Source organism: Ascidiella aspersa, chromosome 7 (genome assembly GCF_963924565.1).
Source record: "Ascidiella aspersa chromosome 7, kaAscAspe10.2, whole genome shotgun sequence".
In the NCBI taxonomy this organism is placed as follows: Eukaryota; Metazoa; Chordata; class Ascidiacea; order Phlebobranchia; family Ascidiidae; genus Ascidiella; species Ascidiella aspersa.
The window spans coordinates 4,225,856-4,251,364 of record NC_139453.1 but is presented as its reverse complement, the minus strand read 5'-3'; the positions used below and the strand labels follow the sequence as shown (position 1 = coordinate 4,251,364).

Here is a 25,509-nt window from a genome sequence, read left to right as displayed (position 1 = left end):
TTTAAATTAAATTAGAAAACCAAGTGTAGCAAAATGTAAAAAAAAATTCTAAGTTACGTCTGGTCATTTAAGAAATAATGATATAAAAAAACGCGGAGAACCGGAAATTGGGGTAAATATAGTTCAAATACGTGCAAAATAATAGAAAAGACGTAAATTACAAGCAAAACCAATCACATATGTAAATAACCAGCGCAAATTTCAGAACAAGCGTAAATACTTCAAAAAAGGCTCAACACCTATAGCAAGTAGCTTCGGAAAACAAGAGTCGCTGCCTGTAATAGATTAGATTTGTTGTTTTAAATTAAGTTAATAAACAAAACCAGAGTGTAGCAAGATGTATGTACCCAGACTAAATCTCTTAAAACAAAAACAAAAAGAGATAATTGTAAGTTACGTTTGTTCATGTCAGAAATAAATATATAACGAAACTTGAAATTGGCGTAAATAATGTAATATAGTTCAAAAACGTGCACAAAAACAGCAAAGACGTAAATTACCAGCAAAACCAAAAGAAAAAAACAGGAAAAACTTAAAATAGACGTAAATACTGCGACAAAACGCTCAACACCTAGCAAGCAGCTTCGGAGAACAAGAGTCGCTGCCTGTGTTCCTCTTCCACCAAAAGAGCATCCAATTGTTCTTCCGTGAAGTTGCTCACACTACAGTCGACCACTAGGAAGGGATTCACCACGCGCCGAACATCCGCCGATGCGAGCTCGTATTCCTGGATCACACGGATGTTGTAATCCTCCGGGATCCAGCGAAGCAGCACAAGACGACGAACGTACTCGGATCGGAAGACAAAGCTGTGCTGGAAGAGCAGGAGGCAGCATTCATCCTGGAAACAGAACTCGAGGACTTCCTGGAAGGAAGTGAGAGGCAGGAATCTTAGGACGCTCTCAATCACTCCCAGGTTGAAGTCGATCTTCAGCTTACAAGTCTCATAGTGTCCTTGGTCCCGTGCCAAATTCTTGCAGTCGGTTCTCGCCTCGTGGGTTAAAAGGTAATTGAAAACCATATTTCTCTCTTTCTTTATTTCCTGCGAGAGATTGTCAAATAAAACATTTGTGTGTTTTATAGTGTTCTAACGACTTAAGTCAACGACTTGACTTAGGTGCACTTAAGTAACTTGACTTAGTCACTGATATCATATGACTCAACTTAAATTGAGTATTTTGACCCAAATTACTTGACTTTACTCAAGTACATTTAAGTGACTTTACTTAAGTTACTCATTTTAACTGACTTAACTTTAGTCTATTGGACAAATGACTTAACTTTGACATTATTTCGTCATTTTGTCAAATACCTTTGGTAAAAATTAAGTGTTTTTACTAGTATGGGACTTGACTTGGGGTAACTGATGACTTGGACTGGGAATTAACTTGTTATATATTTCAAAAGACTTGACTTTAGCTTAAGTTATTTCTCAAATGACATGACTTGCACTCAAGTTATTTTAAACTGACTTGTTTACAACGCTTTATGTTTACAGTTAACTGAATGCAAATGATTACCGGTTGTCTTAAACGAAGTTATGTGGCCGCCGACTGACCTGTTTTTTACGAAAACGTCTATTTAAAATATCCTCGAATATGCTCAAAAAGGTATCATTTTACATAATATGAAAGTTCTAGTTACCTGCTGAACGGCAAGAATTGTCTTCGTACAGCAACGTTCTTACAAAGTGTTGTTGACACAGAAATATTAAACAAAATGTCGCGGCTAAATTACCGCCCAGGGCAATTAGAAAATTGGCACCCCTCAGATGGCTTTATTGGCAATAAAACGAATAAAACAGTAAGACCGTGGAATAATCAAGACGGGTTAACGATATAACTTGATATCGAGATACGCAACTGTGTTTTACAACAATTTCATTAGATTGAAAGCATTAATTTAAGATCTATATTTTTAGCTTAGAAAGTCTAGCGAACATTGAAAATTAAAGAAACAATTATGATTTTATGATGTGTTTATATGCGTAAAAAATTCTGACACGCAATATTATATACACAACCCGAAAACTTGCGTTTGGCATATCAAAATTTTCTTCTAAAGATTTGTCTTTGATAACTGGTAATAATAAATTCCGTCTAAGTACCAACTGGTAATTCTCTGCTGTACTTACAGAAGTAAGCTATTTTATCAGAAACCGCTGAAACAAAGATTAAAAAAATTACAGGCTATTTCAGTTTCCTAAAACACCTTAAAAATACACTTAAGTTGAGTTATTGTAGGCCTTAATTCTACTAGCAAACTGCACCTCGGTAAATATTCTAAATAAACACTGACGTACAATCTTCCTACTCCAATGGCGTCCAGGTTTGATCGATATAATAATCAAAACTAAGACGAGGTTTTGACGAGGAGGCCACGTTTTTGTTGTTATTGTGTAACGCGCGATGTCATGTTATATGCAACAATACGCAACTGTGTCGTAACAATGAGTAATTGTGACTCTACAGCTGTAGTGAAATTTTTAGGGGAAATCAGGTAAATGCTGCCTTTAAACGCTTGATAGAAAAAGCAACATTATCCTTTTAAATGTCGAAATGTTTGATTGAAATATTATATGCTATATTAAAACGGTATTACGTTGCTATTAGGATAAATATTTATTATCAATTGATTGTAGACGATAAGATTTTTTTTAATTCGCTAATACCCTCAATTTCTTCTTAATGTTGTTTGCTGTAATTTAACGCAGCATATGCTCTAACATAGAAAATAAAAAAATAACGTGACAAAAGATATATCTATAACCACCCAGACAAGGATTGCACATTTCTGTGTTCGCGTTTTATCAGAACCCCGTTTTAATTTAGGTACGAGCGAAACTATTACAGTGCACCTTAAATAAGACTAAAATTACAAGAGATTTAATTCACGTACCAACACGTGAATTTACGATTAGTAGACCACCACTATATCACTTTAAGTCTGTCAAACTGAAAAAAAAGTGTTCGCTATACGAGAGCTTTCAGTCACAGCTATAGCACCTATATCCGCACAGTTTTTTTACAAACAAAGTTTGCGGGATGCTTAACGACGTTTTAAAGTGTTGAAATAATTATATTGAGTAAATTGAGGCGGTGTGCATTTTTTCGTGTATTTTTACGAGGCACACGCGACACATGTGTCGCCTATCGCGTCTTTCCGGTGGAAAGCGTCATAAATGGCGCGTGTAGAGGTTTTGCATATACGTAGATTGATCGTATTGCATACAGCGCGTGAATTTCTACACATTGTAGTGCTGTAAGGGTAGTTTAGGACATAGGTGATTGGCGAATATACATTTTACCTCCGTAACTACCAACCTATAGTGACGCAATATAACGTCAAATGAACATTTTATTTTGACGACTAAATACGTGTCTTTTCAACTCTCAACGAAAACTAACGGGATACTATTTTTACGAAGAACACTCTTTAACGCATTCGCTTTTCTTTAATACAGTTAAAGGTTCACATTTGACCGGCTTATACTATCATAGCAATCATCTTATATTTACAAGTAAAAAGCATCCTTACCTTCAATACTCATCAGATATCTTGAGCGTTTTTATGAATGGCAGAAGAGGCCTGTAGACAAAAGTATGATTTTAACAGTTAGTAAACACCATCCTAATAAAACACACAACACTTTATTTCAGCAATCTACAGTCCAGGGGGGGAGTGAATAATGTAATTATGCGCAGTAATACACTGTGGTCAGATGCACATTACTTCCAGTTATACCCCCAATATTTTGTTTGTATGCACAAGCAAGCATGGTGTCTTACCAGCTATTTACCTCAATGCGTCCACGTGTTTCGAACGCAAATGGTTTCCACTGATATCGACCAAAGACAATTTTCCTTCTCCCCTGCGCACAAATCTTTCCACGTGGCTGGAAATAAAAACACGCCTAACTGTAACTTAAGTGTGGGGGAACAGTTCCCGATTTTTGTCAGTAGTGTCTTAACACATGAGAAGATCTGATGGATTTTAAGTGCCATTATTTGAATTGAAGTTATAATGTGGATCAATTAGTGTATTGAGTGCTATTTGTTTGAAGACATATTGTCAGGTGGCCTCATTTGTAACAACATGGTGTCTAATGTTTCTTTTTTTTTGCAAATATACGTCCTAAATGTTTGGGCCCGTGGTTCTTAAACTGGGGTCCGTGGGATACTTCTAGAGGTCAGTTAAGGCCTATTTGAAATATCGGTGGAAAATTTAATAGAAATTTTTTTTACGAAAAGGGTTTAATTGAAGAAAACGCTTTGGCGCCCTCTTCCAAATGTATTTATGTTGTTTCATGTATAGGCTCCCTAGTTTGACGAATAAATACATGTTTAACTCTTAAAATATAGAATGATAACGGTATATTGGAACATTCACTTAAGGCTATACCTCGCAGAATTATCACGCCTTTTACGCTGTACATTTTTACGGTAAAACTTCTAAATACCCTATAAAGACTGGGTAAAGCCGCGTATTTCGTCTGGCAAGTGAATATTTTTAGATATATTCTGCCGTTTTAACTATAAGGCGAGTTAAATGTGCTACTTTATAGCTGTTACCTCGAGAAAAAACTAGATTAAAAATAACTAAGGAAAGCAGACATAAAAAAGTCATGAAACTAAACAAGAAACAAAATACACCTTCAACTATAAAAGTGTGCAATGATTAGGGATGTCCCATAATATCGGGTCGGAGCCGATACACAATACCAAAGTTTTCAATTTCGGTACTTGACAATAGGGTGGTATCGGTGCCCATCCGGTAACAAGTTAATTTCACAGAGATTTAAATCCTGAAGTAGATTTATCAAAAAACAGCATAGGTCACCAACTGAATGCAACTACACTCCTTTAAGCTAAAGCAAATAAGAGCCAAATAATCTGAAAAAAAACGTGAAATGCTTGGAATTTCTATATTTTGCTCGTTTGAGCAAAGTAATCAAAGTGTCAGGTATCGTCTCGGATCGAATCGCGGGACTTTTTGTCCAAACAATCGTGTAGCGGTTTACGAATTAAAAAAAGTAATAAACACCACAGGTCCACAATTTTCAACACCACATGTCCAAAAAATGACAACGAGTATTTCATTTTTTTTGGGGGGGGGGGGGGGGTTGACTGTTTCCGGTCGTCAAAACGAAACATGGACATTCATCATTTTAAAGCCGTCTTGCGGTACACGCGTTATAATGGGCGATTGTTACCAGACGAGGTTGGCGTTGTTCGAACTTCCCGCCACCGCGCTAAGGTTGAGCGCATCCACGCCGTCACGGTCGAGTGCGTCCAGCCACGTGGTCACGCCTGACGAGCCAAGGTCATTCTCGGAGATGTCTAAACTTCGAAGGTGACGGAGGCCTGGGAATGGGATATTTAAAACTGAGGTTCGTCAAGGCGAAAAACGGAAAAGCATGGAAAGAGGACCCTTGTAAGTTTTTTATTCAATAAATTCAAAAAATTGAAATGTTAAGTTTGTTAATTAATAAAATAAAATAATTGAAACTGTAAGTTTGTCAATCAATAAATTCAAAAAATGAAATGGTAAGTTTGTTAATTAGTAACTTGAAAAAAAAGGAATGGTAAGTTTGTTAATCAAACAAAAAAAGTGGTAAGTTAGTTACTCAAAAAAAAAAAAAATTAGGTGGTAGGTTAGTTACTCAATATTTTAAAAATAACAATCGCTTTCATTACAAGGAAATCAAAATCAAAGCTATAATAATACATTTGCGTTGAACGGACCTTTCAAAAATATATTTTTTCCTTAACGATGTTCGGGTTATACGAAATGTCAAATGGTAGTATCAGTACTCGTCCGACACTCAGGTGGTATCGCTGCCGATGCGATAACAAATTAAATTGCAATACGTTAAAAAATGGCTCGTTGACCCAACGTAGAGTTTTTCTCTTTGAAAAGTTAATTCTTGGAATTTTGTTTTAAATCAAGTCAAAAAGGTTTTCTAGAGCAAATGCAAATATCCGGCAACTACCTGCAAAATCATTACTTTTACACTTTTCAATTCGATTAATTTGGCATATTTAACCATGACAATGACGTCATTTGGTATCGGATCGCGATACTTTACATGCAAAATATCGGGAATCGGTATAGGAATAAAATACCAAGCATTGAACATATCTAATTCAAGGTCAATCAGCACCTACCAAGGTCAACCAGCACCTACCAAGGTCAACCAGCACCTACCAAGGTCAACCAGCACCTACCAAGGTCAATCAGCACCTACCAAGGTCAACCAGCACCTACCAAGGTCAACCAGCACCTACCAAGGTCACCCAGCACCTACCAAGGTAAACCAGCACCTACCAAGGTCAACCAGCACCTACCAAGGTCAACCAGCACCTACCAAGGTAAACCAGCACCTACCAAGGTCAACCAGCACCTACCAAGGTCAACCAGCACCTACCAAGGTCAACCAGCACCTACCAAGGTCAACCAGCACCTACCAAGGTCAACCAGCACCTACCAAGGTCAACCAGCACCTACCATCTCGCAATGCGGAAGTAAAATCTGCATCCTTTAAAATCGCATCAGTGACGTAACAATGACACATATTGAGGGAGTTCAATCTGGTGCAGGTGGCCAGTAGGTGGCGCAGCCCGCCGCCTCCCCTGATCGGGTTGTAGGAGAGATTCAGGTGCGTCAGATTCTGGGGGTGCAAAAAAAAATTGGGGGGGTGCAGAGCGATTTTGAAATATCATATTTACTTTTCTATAATTAAGGTGTAATTATTACTAATGATAAATATATTTTTAAAAAGTGGGAGATTTTGGAGGTGCAAAAAAAAAATATTTTGGTATGAGGGTGCAGAGCGATTTTGAAATATCCAATTCATTATTTCTAGAATCGAGGTGTAATTATTATTAATGAGAAACATATATTTAGAAAGTTTTTTGTAATATGAGACGCAACTATAATTTTCTACCTTTTTTCATAAAACAATTTTTGCAAACAATGGTTTTGTAATTTTTCCAATTCTGGACAAATTTTTTATTTTTTATTCAATTTTTGCATTTAGAACATTTTATTTAAAAAGCAGTGAAATAACAATTTTCAAACTTATAGTAACAAAATAATTCGTCAATGTTTTAAAAAATAAAAATAATAAAAAATAGAGACTAATGTTTCACCCTAATTGCACCGCAGCGAGCTAGCTTCTTCAGTCCCACGTCAGTGATGTCGTTACAAGTGACGTCAATTTCGACGAGCGTTGCGTCACACGGCTGTGACGTCATCGTTTGCTGAAGGGCGTCGCATAGCAACTGGAGTCCGTCGTCGCCAAGGCGGTTGCCAGGCAACTGGAGTTTGCTGAGCTCTGATTGGTTGATCGTGGCGAGCTGCAGCCAATCAGAACGCAGAATTTCGTTTGGTTTTAGTTTTGAGTCAAATGTTTAAAAATTTTGGAATTTATTAAAATATAAAAAGGTTTTCACTTAAAATGATAAGCTAATAGTGAAAAGGACTTAAATGTGTTTAACTTTACAAATATATTGTTTTTAACAGTGTCACCAAAATTACAGGTTAATTATTTTACGCTAAAGTCATTTATTTACCATGTCCTTTTAAATTTAAAAATATTTTACTATTTCCTGTGCAGATATAAAAACTTTACTGACATGGTTCATGTTTTTGGGTTGGAAATAAAAACAAAACCGTGCTACTTAGGAGCGGCTACCATCGGTCGAAGTGCTTCCACATCAAACGCCATGTTGGAGATTTTGAGGATTCCTGATCTTTCGCATTCAACGCACGCCGAAAATAACATTGGGTTCATCCCTGAAACAAATAAGGTAATAATTAAAGGCAACTGAAGAATTGTGATTATTGTACGACTGCGTATAAACAACACGTAGAATTACGACACATATTTTGCTTTTTTCTAAATTTAATTTGTTTTATCAATGCACCAGAAAAGGACGCACCATCTAAACCAGTACAACTAAGAAAAAAAATCACCAGAGTCAAAATAATAGCACTGTAGCATTTTCGAAGATACAGTCACTAAACTAGTTTTTTAACCTATCATAGCGGCACTATACACACGTATTATAGTTTGTTGGAAGCCTCCAGGGGCCTAACCGAAATTAGTCAGGCTTCAGCAAAAAAATTATTTTTAAAAAACTGCATAATTTCGAGGCGTAATGTGCAACTTCACAAAAAAGATAAAATCCTATCAAGTTTAAGCACATGTTAAATTTGACATTTTTTAAACACAATTTTTCCTTTTTTTAAACAGGCTATATGCGTGGCATAATGTGGCATATTATATTTCTGGTGCGTCAGAACTACTACAAGACCCAGTGACCTCGGATAAACCTGGATGTAGCTAATGATTTTGACTATTTCCTCTAAAGCCTGCCGGCATACTACGATTAGGGATGTTCAAAGTAGAATATCAAATCCATGGATTCGTATCCAGATGGGATTCGAATCCAATTCTGCCGTTTATTTCGGGTAATTGGAACCGATATAATTTTGATGTTTTACCGATGGTTGCGCCAGATTGTACACACGAGTGGCAAGTTTCGATAAAGGCCTGTCGCTGCGGCGACACGCGCTTGCTTTAAATGCAGCCGTGTAGTGCAGAGTCAGCGTTTTTTCGGGCGACCAATTAGCCTACGCGTCTCGCAATAACCTTCGTCTAATAATTAAGTGTCAATCAAGCGTTATCGGGCGAGCGACTAACGTGTAATGGCAGGAGCGGAGTTCGCAATTTCCCTCAATGCGTTAAGTTGGAAAAGAAATACATTACATTGTAAAACGTGCTGGCCGTCAACAAAATGCGCTATAGGGTTACTCAAGGTTAACTTTAGGCCAATATTCAGCGAGGTTATGCAGTTATGCACAGTGTAATTGTCAAGTATTCGTTATGCCAACAGTAACTTTGTATTATTTGCAGTAGCCTACATTATTTGACTGCATAACAGATGATGTTAGTCAAAAAAGAAGCTCTAAGACCCAACAATGTTTTAAAAAACAGGGCCGAATTGCTAAATAGTTCATTGTGCAGTGACAGTTTTGCATTGTACTTATTGGCATTTGGCATAATATAAAGTTTTCAACAACTTGGACATGTGTTACAGTTTACACAACTGCTTCAAGTAGGGTATATTAGGATTAATCCCTCCCCCCCAAGAAAAATCGAGGTTAAATAATTTAATAAAATATACTAGGATTCGCTATTCTGGATTCGTTATTCTAGATTCGAAACCTATTATTCTAGAATACCTTGGGATTCTACTTTGAACATCCCTAACTACGATATCTAAGTCTTTATCGTTGTGCAAAAGGACGACTTTAGAATGGCTAGATCACAAATCACAGCTGTTGTAGACGTATCTCTGTGTATAAATATTTCACTTCGTTATACCAAACTCCTACTTACTGAGGCCACTATTTCGGCACACCTCCGCGTAGCGTTGCGAGAAGGGCTGAGCGTTCATTGTGTCTTCCCTAGCAACCACTACGTCATTGTTGCTGATGACGTCAGACACCAGGTCGTCAGGGAGCAATCGGGCGCCGTCGGGGGTGAAAAGGGCAAGGTTTGGCCGCAGAAGGAGCATTTTCTCGTAAAGGGTCGCGGCCCTTTCTGTGAGCCAAGAAACCTTCTTGTCCCTGGTCAATATCAAAATGGGTATCAAAAAAGGTGGTAGTACAGTGGGCTCCAGCCATAAGGTCGAAATTAGAATAACACCAATGCCAGAATAAAACACACTTCGAAATAAAAATAGACTAATACCTAATTGTATCAGTACCATCTAAATCGGAAGAAGTCCTAAATTCGTCGGAATAAGACCTAAAGCTAGAATCAGGCCTAAACAACACTTTACCTAACCAAAACCCACCCCTAAATACATCACTAACTCCCCTAATAATTCCAATCCAACCCATTACCCAACACTAACCCCAAACAGAGCCCCCAAAAGCAGATTAACAATAACCTGTTAATAGCAATTCAAAAGAAAAAAAATGTTTTTCGTAAAATGGTAAAAACTCACATTCCAGGCACAGCTACTAGAAATAGCGTGTCCTTCAGTTTGACCTTCACTCTCAGCGAATTACCAACCGGGGGGTTTCCCGGGGTCGGCTGGGGCGGGGTCGCAGGGGTCAAGGACGGTTCAAGGTCAACGGGGTCAAACGCGGGTGCAATCAAGGTCGATTTCGGGCAAAAATCGGTCATTTTTGTCGATTTCTTCTTCCAGCCTTTTCTCCCGGCACTCGAAGAGCTTTGAACTTTGGTAACCTCCATCTTGCGCACTCTCTTGATTGGCTGGCGGAAGGGGGCGTGGTCTGTGTCGTCATCGTCGATTATCAAGAAGTCGTCGCCGACCTGAGAATTGTTTTTGGAGCATAGTAAAGCAAGTAAAAAAGGCAAAGCGTTGTGGTTGTCAAGTTATAGCTGCATAGGAGTAAACACGCTGGAGTATTTTGCTTTTACAACAATGATAAAAATATAAAAGGCAAAAAAATTACAAATAAACGAGAATTTACAACACAAGTCTCAACTCCCTTATCACAAGTTATGGTGCAATTAAAACAAAATATTTCACAAACAAAAAAAGTACAACATTACGAAGTACAGTTACTTCACGAGGAAGTTTAACAAATTATCTTTTGATTTACAAAGAATACGACAGTGATTTTTATTACTATAAATATAAATTAAATTGCTAGGATTGACAAATATTGACATACTACAATTGCAAATTATCTAACGAGAAAATTAGTTGAAAAATATGAAAAAACGGGATTTGACAAGAAAAACTAATCGCCAATTTTTGAGAAACAAGTTGTCCCAATTATATTTCCATACTTCAAGATAAATGATCATTCATTCGTAATATAATAAAACCACCAATACTGACCTCGTCGTCACGCATCAGCGACGACTTAGGCGCCGCCCTTTTAGCGTTCCGCGGCTGTGATTGGTTGATAGCCGACAAACTCTTGGCTCCTCCCAAACCAGCAATCGAGTCTCTGTACTCGTTTACCGAGTCCGGCACACTACTTCGTTTCCTACTCGCTTTCTGCGACAAAACGGGTAGCGAGTCATCTAGCTGCGACTGGGAGGCGATCAAACTCCCGCTGGAGGGCGGGAAAGACTCGCTTTCTTCAGGGTAAGAGTCCTCAGCCGCTAGTTTGGCCAGAGTGTCCTCCAAATCATCTGGATTTCGCGGTTTGACGAGTTGATGTGGACCCTCGGATTCTACTCGCTTCAACTCGGCGAATAACTCTCTGTACTCGCGTTTTGTTGAAGGGTCCATATCGTCTTTTACTCGGTGGTAGTAAGCGATTAAGGTGTCAAGAGCCGTTCGACCCTGAGTGAAACAAAAAGAAAACAGTAAACAACTAAAAAAACTTATTTTTCTCACTTTGTTGTATTTTCTCTACGCTAAGGCTCCGTTGGCTTACCAAGTTTTCCTAAAATTTTTAACCAAATACGTTTAATATATATTTTTTTAATTTAGTAAAACTCATTTTTTGACGATTTTAATATTTTCAAGAAGAAATAACTTAGTTCCATTGAAAAAATGTAAATTTTTTGTTGTTTTTTACAAACTTAACATTGATAGCCTTATATTCCTATTTAACACGGCGAAAAAAAATAAAGTTCGTCAGTATGCGAGTCTACCGTTATGCAAAATTGCCAAATTTAACAGAAAACTGAAACAGCAGAATTGGCTGTCGCCCGCCAACCTAACATTTTACCACCAATAACAGCTTTAACATTTTTTCCACAAACCGCAGAGTCCCTCAACGTTGGATCGGCCTTATGCTTCAGCAGCGACCAGACGATGTCGAAGTGCCCGTTCGTAGCTGCGTCATGAATGGGGGTTATTGCGTCACTTTGCTGGCCCCCGAACGCGTTGACGTCAGCACCGTGCGTAAGAAGCAGATCGACGATTTCTGGATATACAGTTGCTTTTTCTTGAACAAGTTTTCGAGTTGTTGTTCTTATCATTTTAACAATCGTTATCCTTGAGAAGAACGTGGATTTAATTTACTAGTTTTCAAAAGTTATATTATAATCAAGTAATGAATAAACAACAGTGGAATACTATATACGCATCTGTTCATAAGTTTAATGGTGAAAATAATTTCGGAAACGTTTGAACAATAAAGCATGTCGCTTTTTACGTCTATTTGGCTCGTTATTTTCACCATTAAACAGTGGAATGCTATCACAGTTTACATTGGGTAGTGGATTCTCAGCAATTTGAAGGCTATACACTACCTTTTGCTATTAAGCGAGTAAATAACTCAAATCATTGTCAAAATCCTTGCATTTTCTTGAAAGTGGGTCTCAATTTGGGATGGTGTTTTGACATTTGCATGTTTTAGGTTATCTGGCCAAAATTTGCGTTAGTTTTACAAAGCTTAGTTACCTTTATAAAAAAAGGCGCAATGCAATTGACAGAATCTTTCATATGATGATAGCCGGCATAAAATACATTATCCCCAAAAAAGTTAAAAAAGTTACGGGTTTGAAAAACAAATCTCAGGGCGCCTATGGTAAGAAATATTAAAGATGTGAGAGTAGCAATGATTCAAAGAAGTAATATGCTGTAAAAAAAGTCCAATTACCATAAAGTTTGGCTTAAAAATTAGGAAAAAATTGTGTATAAAATATAGAACTTTTATCCGCAACATTTCTTACCGATCTAATTCTAGATAAGATTTATTGGTTAACGCAGAGTTCTACAACCTTTTCGGCCCTGCGGCCGATTTAAAACCAATAATTTTTCGCGGACCGGCTTTAAAAAACAACAAATGTTCAGTAAAGGTAATGTATTACAACCTTTTTTTTTAATGAAATTATTAAAATGCATACGTTTGTTTCTCAAACTTTCCTGCCTGAACATCAAAATAATAAATCGTTTTTCAATGCATCTCATATGGCAACAGCACACCGGTTTGTTTTGAACCTCACGAGTACTTAATACTAGTTGACATTTTTTATCAATGAGGTTTTTTTATCAAACCAATCAACCATGGAGTATGTTTAAACGAAAGTTAATGTGTTTTGAATAGAAAACTAAATTTAATTGTTTTTGATTTATATCTTAGTTTTTTAGCATTTTACGTACGGTTTGGGTTTAAATTAAAGTTTTAATCTGGTAAACTGCTACGGACCGGTAACGAACTCCTCGCGGACCGGCGGTTGCCGACCACTGTGTTAACGCATTCTAAGTTAATGCTTGATTTACTTTAGACAAGGCCTTTTTAAACACTCAAGCCAGATCAACATGCCTCGAATACAAGGAAATTCAGCATAGGAACACGTAAGTTTAGGGTCGTTAAGGCCATATATTAAGGCGGTTATTCTAACCTGTGTGTCCGTAGTTGCAAGCTTCGTGTAAAGGAGTCCATTGGCTGAAGTCACGTGGATTTATAGGGTGACCCTGCAACAATTACGAATCAGATGGTTCAACAAAATTAAACAAAGTCTGTCGCTGAAAAACAATTTATGTGTTGGGTGACTCTATAAATTTGTGCTTTCCAACTGGGGAACCCGGCACACTGGGGTGACATTTCTAATGCTCCGCGTTGCTGACTAAAAATACTCATTGGTGGCCCTGAAAGAATATATAATTAAAATGTCCTAACAAGGGTGGCCGTGAAAACTTTAAAAGAATAAGTAACAATCAGAAAATTAGTTTACTATAATAAATAGTTGGGTAGAAAATGATGTAGTTCTTTATTAAAAATCTTTCTTGCAGACATTTTTAACATTTGGCGGCGCGACAACTTCAGCCGTGGGTTTATCAAAGTACACACCTTAGGGCAGGGGTTCCTAAACTGGGCTCCATGGACCCCTTGGGGTTCCGTGAACTAATTTTAGGGGTTCCATGCAGGCCTAATGGAAATATTAGTGTATATTTAAAAAGTAACTAATTCTTTAAAGAAAACGAGTTTAATAATAAATAAAAAGTTGTTGAAGTAAATGCACTTAGACCCCCTGCCCCCCGGTCATCGGCATATTTCTGAAGTCTGTTTGTATTGTGACGTCAATTTATGGCGTCATTTTTGTAAATTTCCCACCAACCGTGGTCCAAGCGAAGCAAAAGAAAATTAGGGGTCAACGGTAAAAAAAATTTAAGAAGCCCTGCCTTAGGGGTAAAATCGCCCCAAAGGGCTCGTTATCCACCTGTTCGACGAGTAGCTTCACCCTCTTGACTTGACCCTCGATGCAAGCCCTGTGTAGGGGGGTTTCCCCTTTCTCGTTCTTGCGCGAAAAGTTAGCGCGCTTTCTCCGCCGCGGGACTTCCCCCGAATCAGAGTCGTCTCCTGAAGTGAATTGAAATTTAACTTTCGTGGCTAAGGGAACATTTTACTGCGCATTTTACCAACTAAGCAACCTGTAATGCGATTATTTTTTGACTTGGCAAAAAAAGTTAAAAATTTCGTCCATAGTGGTTTGTCGTAAAAAATAATTAACTAAGCATTTTGAAGAGTTTTGCATAAACCCTGATTTGTGCTTCATCGGTCGTCAGAAAAACATTAAAAAGAAGTGACCGTTGTTTTAAGAATCAAAGTTTTTTAATAGGTCAGAATTTTGTAAAAAAAAATTTTTAGGTAAAAATTTAAGATGTTAAATATTTACGGAATTTATTTATCACAAATTTTAAATCAGCGATACCAATAATTCCACTCAACAAGGATATTTTTTTTTATTTTTTTATTGCGTTGATGACGTTATGGTAACGCAGTGGTTTCTGTAACCAAGCAACGTTTTATAGACTCTGCATAAAGTGAATTCATTTCAACCAACGGGTAACCAAGCTCCAAGTATAAAACAATTTTTTTCCGGAGCAAATCAAAGAAAAAAAACATATCTCCCGATAGAAGGTTAGACGGTAAAAAAAATGTAGGAATCTTAGCCATAATTTGCGTATTCTAATTTAAACAGTAAAATAATTGAAAATAGTCAGTGAAAAATGGCTCAAGCAAATTCGGCCTAATGACCAGAAAAAAAAAACATTGAAGGGTACAATTTCCCCGAGCGTAGTACACAATGTCTTCATTTGGTTTGAGATCAAATCGCGATAATTTTCCAAATTTTTGGGTAACGGAATAAAGTATAAAGCATCATTCGTATAGAACAGTGGTCGGCAAACTGCGGGCCGAGGCCCAAATGTGGGCTTTTGGCGAATTTTAGTGGGAGACGAGTTATTTTGAATATTTTCAGTTCCAGAAAGTCATGTAGTTGTATAGGCCACGTGATAGCAGTACATTCACTGTACCGTATTTTTAAAATGGTGTTGCTAAGAGTTTTTTTTTACGTTTGCTCTTTGTTGCGTCATAGGGCCACCGTACTATACTATTTTTAGTCTCTTTGTTAATAGTCTTTGGTCGGATCGACTGGTAGATGATTTTTAACAATCTAAAAGCATAGGCTATGATGTACCGTATCAAAATTAGCACTCAAATATTTAACAGTAATATTTTTATAAGAAAAATTACAATTTAAATTAAATTTATTGTGAATAATTAAATGTAATTCTAGTTCAAATTCTAATTTAAATTTTGGTTTTGAAAAATTCGGTAATTCTAATTCTAATACTAACCTAATTTGGAAAAACTGAAATGCTTTAATTCTAATTCTAATCTAATTTTAAAAAGCTAAAATAAATCTAGTTGTCCAAGTCTGCCACTGGTGTAATATACAGTTGTAAAGCAAAAACCCACTGACCGTCGGACATTTCCAGTTCGGCCCGCAGCAGCTCTTCACTGTCATCTAGCGGACAGCTGTTCTGGCAAGTTTCCTCCGAATCCTCAGCCTCGTCAGCCATGACCCCAAGGTCAAGTTCAAGGTCGCACTTGAGCCTCCTCGTCTCATCCGCTTCGGTGATTTTGTCGAATGAGCGCTGCGTCGCTTCGATCGAATCGAGTGTCTTGAGCTAAGAAGCAAAATATGTTTGGAATCGACTGAAAGTGTTTTTATGACTCGCAGTGCGACTTATGCTGGCCTGATGCGAGTTGCCAGTTAACATTTCGAGATTTCAGCACTAGTTTTGCTAAATGAATATTTTTTTACAGAAATAAAATTTAATTTTTCTGAAAAAATTATTTTTTTTAATTGATTTTTGGTGCCTTTAACAAACAAATCTTGGCTGGAACACAATTTATTTATTTGCAAAATACATGTTGAATGCTCAATTAATAGCCATCGGAGACTTACCGAGTCTGTCAATCAATGATGCAAGTGAAACAGACTTGAAAAACAACTAGCAACATACAACAACCATATGAAAATGCATTGTATGTGAGCTGTAATCGTTTGTCAAAAAGCAGCTTCATAAGGGCTAGATCACAGTTGTTGAATACATATGTGTGTTTATCTATTATTATTGATCTGATTAACAACTGCGTCCATATACACAATGTGTTTTCTGTGACCAAGACCTTCTGGAGTCGTACTTGCCAAGGCATATTTTTTTATGGTAAGCAATTTTCTTGTTTTACGTAACGATTCGGACAGGTTATGAAAGAGGGGAATCACTTTCATGAGTAGGTTTTGCGCGTCTTCTGCACACTTGAGGGCGCTGTCGTAGCACTGCATGACCTTGTCGTAACCTTCACCTTTACGCTCGTAGCATTCTGCCACGTGGCTCCACGTTTTGCAGTGCTGTAAAAACATATACCTTTGATTTTTGAATAGCTATAATTTAGACAGATTACAAATAAATACACTAAAACATATATTAACAGTAGGACGCCAAAACTACGCAAATCCAGGCTAATATTCTTATGATAATGTGATAGTATCGGACGATAACCGATACTATCACTTGGTATCAGGTATTGGTCCGATCCGATATTATCGGACATCCCTAGTATCTTGTATCAAAATTGAAAACAGCTCCATTTAACCTCAGTTTTATCGTCTGTGTTGTTCATTTCCTTCATGAAGTACTGCACAGCCTGGTCGAACTCGTTCACATCCATAAGCGTTGTAGCTATCGAGAATAGCACGGTGCTTGTGTGTTTCGGGGTGCACAGGGATAACTTGGTCAAAAGATCCTCCTTCAATTCAAAACATTTGGCTCAAACCTCAAAGAAAAAAAAAATAGCATTTATTTTGATGTTGGTTTTATTTGGTTTACGTAAAAAAAAACTTTACCATTGAGTAGGAATCAATTACTTTAATGTTTTAATATTTCAGTAAAACAGGAACTTACTGACACTCCTATGTTTGCTTTAATTGAAATAAATATTTTTTTAAATATATAAGTTGTGCAATAAGTAACATATGTGAATGGATTCTGAATTAAACGTTTTTTCACTATATACACTCAGTATTCATTGCAGTACAAATAAATTATATAAACTTTTAAAATTAAAAAAACTTAACATATTTTTTTTTTTAATTAAAAATTTAAGCCTGTACATGTGTGTGTCCATTCAATTAAAAAACACACACAAAAATTGGGAAAAAATTTCTGAAAAAACTAAACAATCAAGTATTCATCAAGTTAAACCTGTATCTTGTAATGGTTAATTGCAGGAGTGTAGCATTCCAGCTTGCAAAATAAATCTGCCATCGCTTCATGCAACTTGAAACATCGATCCACTTCAATATCAGAATCCAATTCGTCGCGGATTTGTAGTAATTTTAAAACTACAATCGATAAATACATTGCGTGGCGAACAAAACAGATTAGCCACCTTTTCAAAAAATAACCGCGTGAATAACATCACCGACCAGTTAGAAATGTTGAAATGACACATAAAATAATACTTAATATTACTAAGCATTTATTTTAATTTTTAACCAGAGAAATCAACATCTATAAATCAATTTTACTTGATGCATACCTTAAGACTAATGAACAATTTTGTCAGACATACCTGTGACAGATTTTTGTCACTAGTAAATACAACAACTTCTAAAATCACCTGTCTTAAGCTTCTGTTCCACTGGCTCCTTGTCAAGCTGAACTTTCATCCGATACATTTTCTTGAGACACTTTTTGGCGGCTTCCAAATTTTCCAGCAACAAATTAACCTTTAAAAACAAAAGTCCAAGTCATGTTTAATAAAAAAAAGTCGTTAGTAACAAACCAGAATTGGTCATTAGCAATAAAAACAAATGTTAATCTCATAAAATTAGTAAATTTAATTTATTAAGCAATATTTCGCAAAGCAAACACCAAAAGCAGACCAAATACCAAGCAGTTTTATCTGAAAATTGATGTAAATAACCATTTTTAAGAAAAAATGTCTTAAAACACTTAATATCAATGTAAGTCATTTGATCAAGTGACTGAAGTCACAAGTCAGGTCATTTGGAAAAAGTGGGAGTCAACTTAAGTCAAGTCATATATTTCACTTTTGAGTCATTATAAAACTGGTTTGAGCTTATTTCTATCAAAAATGTTTAAAAAAACATTTATTTTAAAAAAGGATACCTTATGTTTTGTGAATAGTAATTTATATTTCTTTTAACAAAGTCTGGCACAAAAATTTTCCCCTGATCATTAATTCTTATATTTATCTAGTCCTTACGAAAAAAAAAACTTTAGTGACCCCAGCTGTAGAAGGTGGAACTTTTTAAGTCTTTCCCACGTCTGCTAGTTGCTTGCGTTTATTTCTTTCAAAAACACTTCAAAAACTTTAGTTGTCCGAAAATGTCAAATAATGACAAAAAAGTAGTATATGTTTTTGGAAAAGTCATTTATATTTCTTTGTTTAACAATAATCAAATTATCAAAGTTTGACACAAAATATACCTGACTCCTTATCTTTTATTCTTGCAGTTATCTGGTCTTTAGAAAAACAGTTTGTTGTATGCTAGTGGTTAAAAACACTTGCCTGACAGCAAAGATTGAGCGACTCAAAAACCCTGTCCTTGTCACCCGATGACTCAGCAAGCCTTAAAGCAGACTCGGCGTTCCTGAGGGCAGCGCTGTGTTCCCCCTGCTGGACACTAACGTCGAACAATGCCCGGTTTGTGATGTACAGTTCTTCCTTTGCATTGCTTTTTCTACAACATGAGTATTCATTGTTAATAGCCAGAAAATAGCTATGGTAATAATCGAAGGCATACATTTCCTCACAGGAAAAAAAATATTAAATTTATATACATCATGGAATAAAGTTTGCTTCTTTTAGATGGATAAATAAAATAGTTTTAAATTGGTGAAATATTAAATTTAGAAGTGGCGTGTAAATTTATTTAGCGTGTAAGGCCTCATGAACGTGTCGGACTCTGGACTCAAGGAAATCGGTTTGTTTTGCTGGAATTAGACTCGGGACTCGAGTAAGATTATGTAAAACTGCCAGAGTCGAGAGTCGGACAGGCGCATGCGCAGTACAAAATTTCAAAACCGATTAGACTGCAAACTGTAATTGTAAATGTGTCATAGTAAATGGTGGAATATTGTCCAACCATGTATTGTGTGTGGGTAAATTATATGATACAAGTGAATATGAGTGGATAGCTGTATATCCTTGGGACGTTATTTTAGTTATATATGTAAATAGGTGCAATGCAGGATGTAGAGTCATAGCCGGACTCTGGACACAATGAATCCACCGTTAGTCAGAGTCGGACACCCTGAGCTAAATCATAAGGTATTTTATCCACTCTTATTATTAAAAAAAGACAGAAAAGACACAAACTTACTCAGCGAGACAAATTGCTCTCTGGAAGTAATCTTTGCCTTGTGCACAAGAAGCGGCCATATTGTTTTTTTCTATGGGGTGGGACAAAAGTTGATGATGGCACAATCCCAGGTTGATGAAACTCCTGATGCGCATTCCATTTATTTCTTTTTCCGACACTTCGCCTAACTCTTGTAGCTCATCAGTAAGCTCAATGCTGGAGTTGAGAAAGCTAATCGATCTAAAATAGCCTTATATTAGCACAGATACAAAAAAAAAATTACCTCTAAAAATTACTTCGGGCCATATAATGGCTATTACACTTTCAACACATATAAATGTTTCTTGTTACAATTGTTGCCAATTAGATTTTTCTGAATCATGGAGATAAAAAGAATGGAAAATGACACCTTTTTAATGCAATTTGTCTTTCTTTTGCAGTGGGCAGCATGGCAGCTTGGTCGAGGTAGGTTTTGCCGAGTGAAGTGTTTGCACGTTGCATTTCAACAGTGCTACCATCGGCATTATCCAAATGTCTTCGGTGGTGTCGAATAGCAAGCTCAAAATTGCCCATTTCGACATAGACATCACCAATCTAAAAAATTAGCTGAATAATGAATTGTAAAAAAAAAGGGTCGAGTAGATCGACAACTTCTTGATTAAGACGTTTTAAAACTAACTTGTATCATCTTCAGTTAATGTGACTGAAAAGTAAATCAAAGCAGACACAATTGTTTTTATTCTGAGTTTCTATAGTTGGGAGCATTAATTGCTTTAATTTACTTCCAACTAAAAATTTAGAATCTGCAAATTATCTTTATAGGCGGATAAAAAATATGCTAATCGATAAAAATAAAGCAAACTAATAAAAAAATTATGTTGATTTTCAATCTTTACACAAATTGCATAAATAAAGTTATTCTTAGAATGACACCAAAGCCCATAGAGAAGTAGGAAGCATCAGATGTTGAAAATGAATGAAGAATTATTTGAAGCATGTAAAATATGCTTCCTCTTCTGTTTTGGCTATGATAAATGTTTAACACATAACTACAACTTCCTGCCATTATGCTTAAAACACTTATATTATAATAATAATTATCAAACTCATTTCTGAATTAAGGTTTTGGGATTATTTGAGTTAAAATTAGAATTTACAGTAACTTTGTAATTCAGTTATAGAACAGAAGTACATTTTTTTAAACATGCAAAAAAAACAAAAAAACGGTTTATATAAATTGAATACATTTTACAACTTTGAGAGACCCAATAAATTTGAAATTTCTGCTATCTACCACAACTTTCATCCTGAGATAAACTTAATCCGAAAAATTTAACACATTAAATTGCAGCAACCACAAAGTCAGAATCCGACACAAAAAGTCTTGGAACAAATGTTCTAAATATGTAGCAAGAAAATTTGAACCGGATCAACAAGAATGATGGGCAAATAATTTAGGATTTTCTACAATAGTGGTTAGTCAAAATAAAAATACTAGTCAATTACGTATAATATTTGTCATGGAGTTCGACCACTGTATCAATTTAGTATGTGTATTTTCGTTGTCGCACTCTATGAATCTACTGCCATGCAGCATGCACGCCTTGTACACCCGTTTCTCACGTTGCTATTTGGCTAGCGTCCCTAAGGCGCAGTAATTATTGGGTTACGTTGAAATGGTGATTGCATTCTGCACCCTATATTACCGTGCGTGTTATTTGTTCTTTCATTCTACTTTACTTGTATGTCTATGAGCAATAAACCTTCTATGAATGCAACAATATTGTTAGTTTTACTGTCAAAATTTTTTGTAAGATATTTTACTCGTCTGACAATACGATACCCCGCTAAGCCATCATTTTATAATGAAACATTATTAAGGCCTCTCTGTTTTACACATTTCACTGCCAATAAATAGATATAGCAAATATATAGAATTTGAAATACCTTCCGGTTAGCAACTCCCTCAGCCACTTTATCACCTAGTGCTTTGCAAAGTGACAACTCTTCCTTGTGTTTGATTAGAGCCTCCTCAAAATCACCTGAAAATGTTTAAAGTAGGTTGATGCTGACAGTTCAAAAGTAAATGCGGGCTTGGGTGTTGAGGTTTAGTTTGGTGAATTGACAGGGAGTCAAACTTTCCTTAAATACTGTGGAACCTCAAGGTAAGTGTTTATTTAACTGTATTAATTTATTAAATGTTACTTTACTAAACGATCAACAATTTTGAATGTTGACTGGGGAGATGTTTAAGCAGCTTGAAATTGCCTGGCTGTAATAAAGTTGCTTATATAAAATTTACCAGAAGTAAGTATATCACTATAAAAACCTGTTAATGCAACTTAACTTTTGCGTGTTAGCCCTACGTTTCCTGGCTGAATGCAAAGTGCATGGTTTTGGTCGAGGCTGAGGCTGCAAGTAAATCATTAAATGAAACTATTAGGCCTTTTCTGGAACTTGCATAAAATGATACACCAAATAGAAACATATAAATGAGCAGAAAAACAAATACAGCATGTATAATCTAGAACCTGCTTGAAAGTATTCATTTCCCAAAGCGTTGCACAGATCTGCTTCATCCTTCAGGTTTTTAGTTTCTTGGGCTTTGAGTCGCAATTTCAATAAACCTGCAGAAACAATATATTGTATTTCCACATCAAAATAAACACCTTAAAAATCGAGGAGAGTGGCATTTAACTGCTCTTGGTGGTCAATGATTAAACCAAGTTGTGGAAAGTATGGCAAGTGAACTCACCAGTTCTTTTTGCACCCAGATTTTCCTATATGTTACATATGGGCCCATCTGAAAAGTATGGCAGATCTTAAAAAAAAATTAGGTAGACTGGGTTCAACTAAGGTCAAAAGTTCACCCCGCCATTATAACATATGGGAAAAAAGGGTGAATTCATTTTTTCTAGGGGTGCAGTTTTAGTTTGTTACAAAAATATTGAGTGCACTTGCCATCCATAGTGTCACATGGGGTTGTAGTGTAATTTTTGGTACACCTGGGGGTTCTGGTTTAGAATCCTACCACAGGTATTAAATCAACACACAATATTTGGGTTAGGGTGGGATTTAAAGCGTTTGTGTACATACTCAGTATTTAATAATAATACTCGACCCACCCTAACCCAAACGCTAACCCGCACTCTAATCCAAATAACACGCGTTGTGGTAGGATTCTAGACCAGCTCGCAACTGGGTATTTAAGCAGATCAACTTACACCCCAAATTAGGAAGAGGCTAAATAACACCAAAATAGTTCAAATTGACATATAACCGCTAATGGGTGCAAGCGTAAAAGAGTGATCTGGTCAAATAGCCTATAGGCACCTTCTGGGGCTATTTACCCGGCTTACAAAGTAGTTCAAATCGATTCCATGGAATATTTATACAAATATCTGCCAATTTGGGGGGAATTTCAACTGTAAGATGTAGTTAAGATCTGCTGTACATTCAAGCATAGGGTTTAAAGCAAAGTGCTATTTTTAACTATTTATCAAAGGCACTGCTGGAAAGTATGGCAGATCTCGACAAGATCTCGCGGGTGCACGGCCAAAAATATCCGGGTGACCGGGTGCAACTAAGGAAAAAAAAGTGCACCTCGGGTGCACATTCTGATTTTCCGATGCACTCTGTATTGCATACATTGCGCTGTAAACCTATTCCGCACAAGCGTTTTACATATTTGGGCCTTTGGGGTGCACTTTTGAAAGGTTGAAAAAATCTCGCGGGTGCACTTGCCATACTTTCCACAGTGGATCAAAGGTAATTAATTACAAGGTAAAATAATAATCTGGCGCTCTTTTACTTATGTACGTGAAAAGTTATGCAAAAAAAACAAACAAAATAATACCGCATACCACAACGCATATTGTTTGGGTTAGGGTGCGGGTTAGCGTTTGGGTGAGGGTGGGTCAAGTGATATTATGTTTATTATTAATAATAACTTGACCCACCCTCAACCAAACGCTAACCCGCACTCTAACCCAAACAACATTCGTTGTGGTATGCGGCATTTGAAGAAAGTTTTTTTTTATTAATTTTCACGTACATAAGTAAAAGAGCGTCAATAATCTTAATACTTACGTTTAATTTCTTTCCAGTGAACTTTCTCCATTATATATAAAAGAGTAGAACAGTCAATTCGAACTAGTCATAAGCCCTAAATATCAACAATAATTTAATTCCGCCACTAGACACAGCAAATACACGTTACCTTATTGCTATTTAACTTAAATTTGTAAATTTCGACGATTATTTCAATAGGATTTCGGGAATACCCTATTTGGTTTTAAATTTTCCCGCCAATCGCAAATTTTTATTATTGGTAAAGGGTAGACACTAAAAGGTTTACATTTTTGTTTAAGAATGTTATTTGTAGAAAAGTACTGCCATTTATAAAATTGTATTTTATTATTTATGTCCTTTACCTTTACAGACCTCCTAAAAGTTATAACAACAACTTAACCTGAGCAGTCCAACACACACCCTTTTAGGATCAATTATCATAAATTTGAATTTGACACAAGTATGATGCCATGAGAACGTCAGTCTGAGCGAGAGTGTAAGTTGCGTGAGAAAAAGTTGGCCGGCCACGGTTGAAGAAGTAACGGTCATAGATGCGGCCAAATGTTAAAGCGAGGCAAAATTGGTGTTGTTGGAGAATAAAAAGTTTGACAGGATAAATTTGACATAAAATTTTATGTTCAGCAGTGTGTCGGACTCCAACCATAAGGCCAAAAAAAGAACAACATCAACGTCGGAATAAAACACATTTTGGAATAGGACAAAAAAAGGACTAATACATCTAATAGTCGTGATAACGGTACCATCTAAATCGGATAAAGCCTAAATCTGTCGTAATAAGACCTAAATGACCAGCATATCAGGCTATAGCCTAAAAAAGTTTACCTACCCCTAAACCCCACCTTTTCTACGCTGAAGTCAGATTCTAGAGTCGGAATTGGAAGACGGAAGTTGTTTTCAACCGACAACCGACTTCGCGCACACACCTAGCGTCGTCTTACAGAACACCGGGTGGGAAGCAGTGTACAAGGCACCTGCAGAGTTCCGTCTAAGGCAGTGGTTTTCAACCAGGGTTCCACTAGTACAGTTCAGGCGTTCCGCAATTTCTAAATTATTTTTTCGCATGCATGCATAAGACAAGCAAATTATTGCACTGGGGTTCCTCTTAGTCTAACCAGTGGAATGTTTCCATAGGATTCCACTCAACACAAAGGTTGAAAAGCACTGCTCGTAGGCAGTGCACATCTGCTCAATTGTGCAGCCACACCAGACAATGCGCTGTTACCTCATTCTTAAATCATAAACTAAAAGATATTTACATTTTACCCACAACTGTTTGAGCATTTCGCATTGACTATTGTGACGTGATACATGTTTTGCTGTAAATTGGTTTGTTTAATCCAGTGTTTCTCAACCTTTTTAGCATACGGACCGGTAAAATTTCAAAACAAATTTTGTGGACCGGTGGACTTTCAATCAAAAATCAACCCAAAATTTAATTACGCAACTAAAACTCTTCTTAGCTTTCACATACAACTGGTCTTAAAGTTTAAGACTTAAACGAGTTGTAGCATTGTGACGTACAATAAAGTCCAAAGAATACCATTAACTCTATTCACGTCACAATGCTGCAAATCAAGGGGCTGGCGAAGTTTTAAATTTGATGGATAAGCCTTCAACATCTTGAATTTTGCAATTGAGATATCAAATTTTAATATATTTGCGGACCGGCAGGAAAGTTGACGCGGACCGGCGGTTGAGAATCACTGGTCTAATCGTTTTTCATCATCCATGCATGTTTTTTTGATCTCACGTAGAATTTAATGTCTAAACAGGAATACAAAGCTGAT

General features: G+C 36.6%; 1 protein-coding gene across 1 annotated transcript; it reads right to left on the bottom strand.

Moving 5' to 3' along the window:
- Positions 1–905: 905 nt before the first annotated feature.
- Positions 906–23,847, bottom strand: LOC146137321 (tonsoku-like protein). The gene is made up of 25 exons (XM_083393861.1): positions 23,720–23,847; positions 22,162–22,257; positions 21,578–21,672; positions 20,040–20,224; positions 19,652–19,870; positions 18,838–19,009; positions 17,923–18,031; positions 17,505–17,644; positions 16,897–17,049; positions 16,526–16,651; positions 15,716–15,923; positions 14,171–14,307; positions 13,352–13,424; positions 11,765–11,928; positions 10,887–11,339; positions 10,020–10,351; positions 9,407–9,636; positions 7,697–7,797; positions 7,152–7,358; positions 6,508–6,670; positions 5,948–5,992; positions 5,213–5,366; positions 3,800–3,895; positions 3,538–3,588; positions 906–1,042 (listed from the first exon to the last, which is right to left on the bottom strand). The coding sequence occupies exons 1-24, from the start codon at positions 23,748–23,750 to the stop codon at positions 3,540–3,542; spliced, it is 3,738 nt and encodes a 1,245-aa protein (XP_083249987.1). The 5' UTR covers positions 23,751–23,847; the 3' UTR covers positions 906–1,042; positions 3,538–3,539.
- Between the last annotated feature and the right edge of the window lie 1,662 nt (positions 23,848–25,509).

What these genes read in the sequence shown, in the direction of transcription:
- LOC146137321 (XM_083393861.1), bottom strand. Translation starts at nt 23,750, where the DNA reads ATGGAGAAAGTTCACTGGAAAGAAATTAAAC. An exon ending in AGGGAGTTGCTAACCGGAAG is followed by an intron (nt 20,225 to 21,577) that starts GTATTTCAAATT and finishes CTAATTTTTTAG; the next exon opens with ATTGGTGATGTCTATGTCGA. An exon ending in GGAACAGAAGCTTAAGACAG is followed by an intron (nt 17,645 to 17,922) that starts GTGATTTTAGAA and finishes TATCGATTGTAG; the next exon opens with TTTTAAAATTACTACAAATC.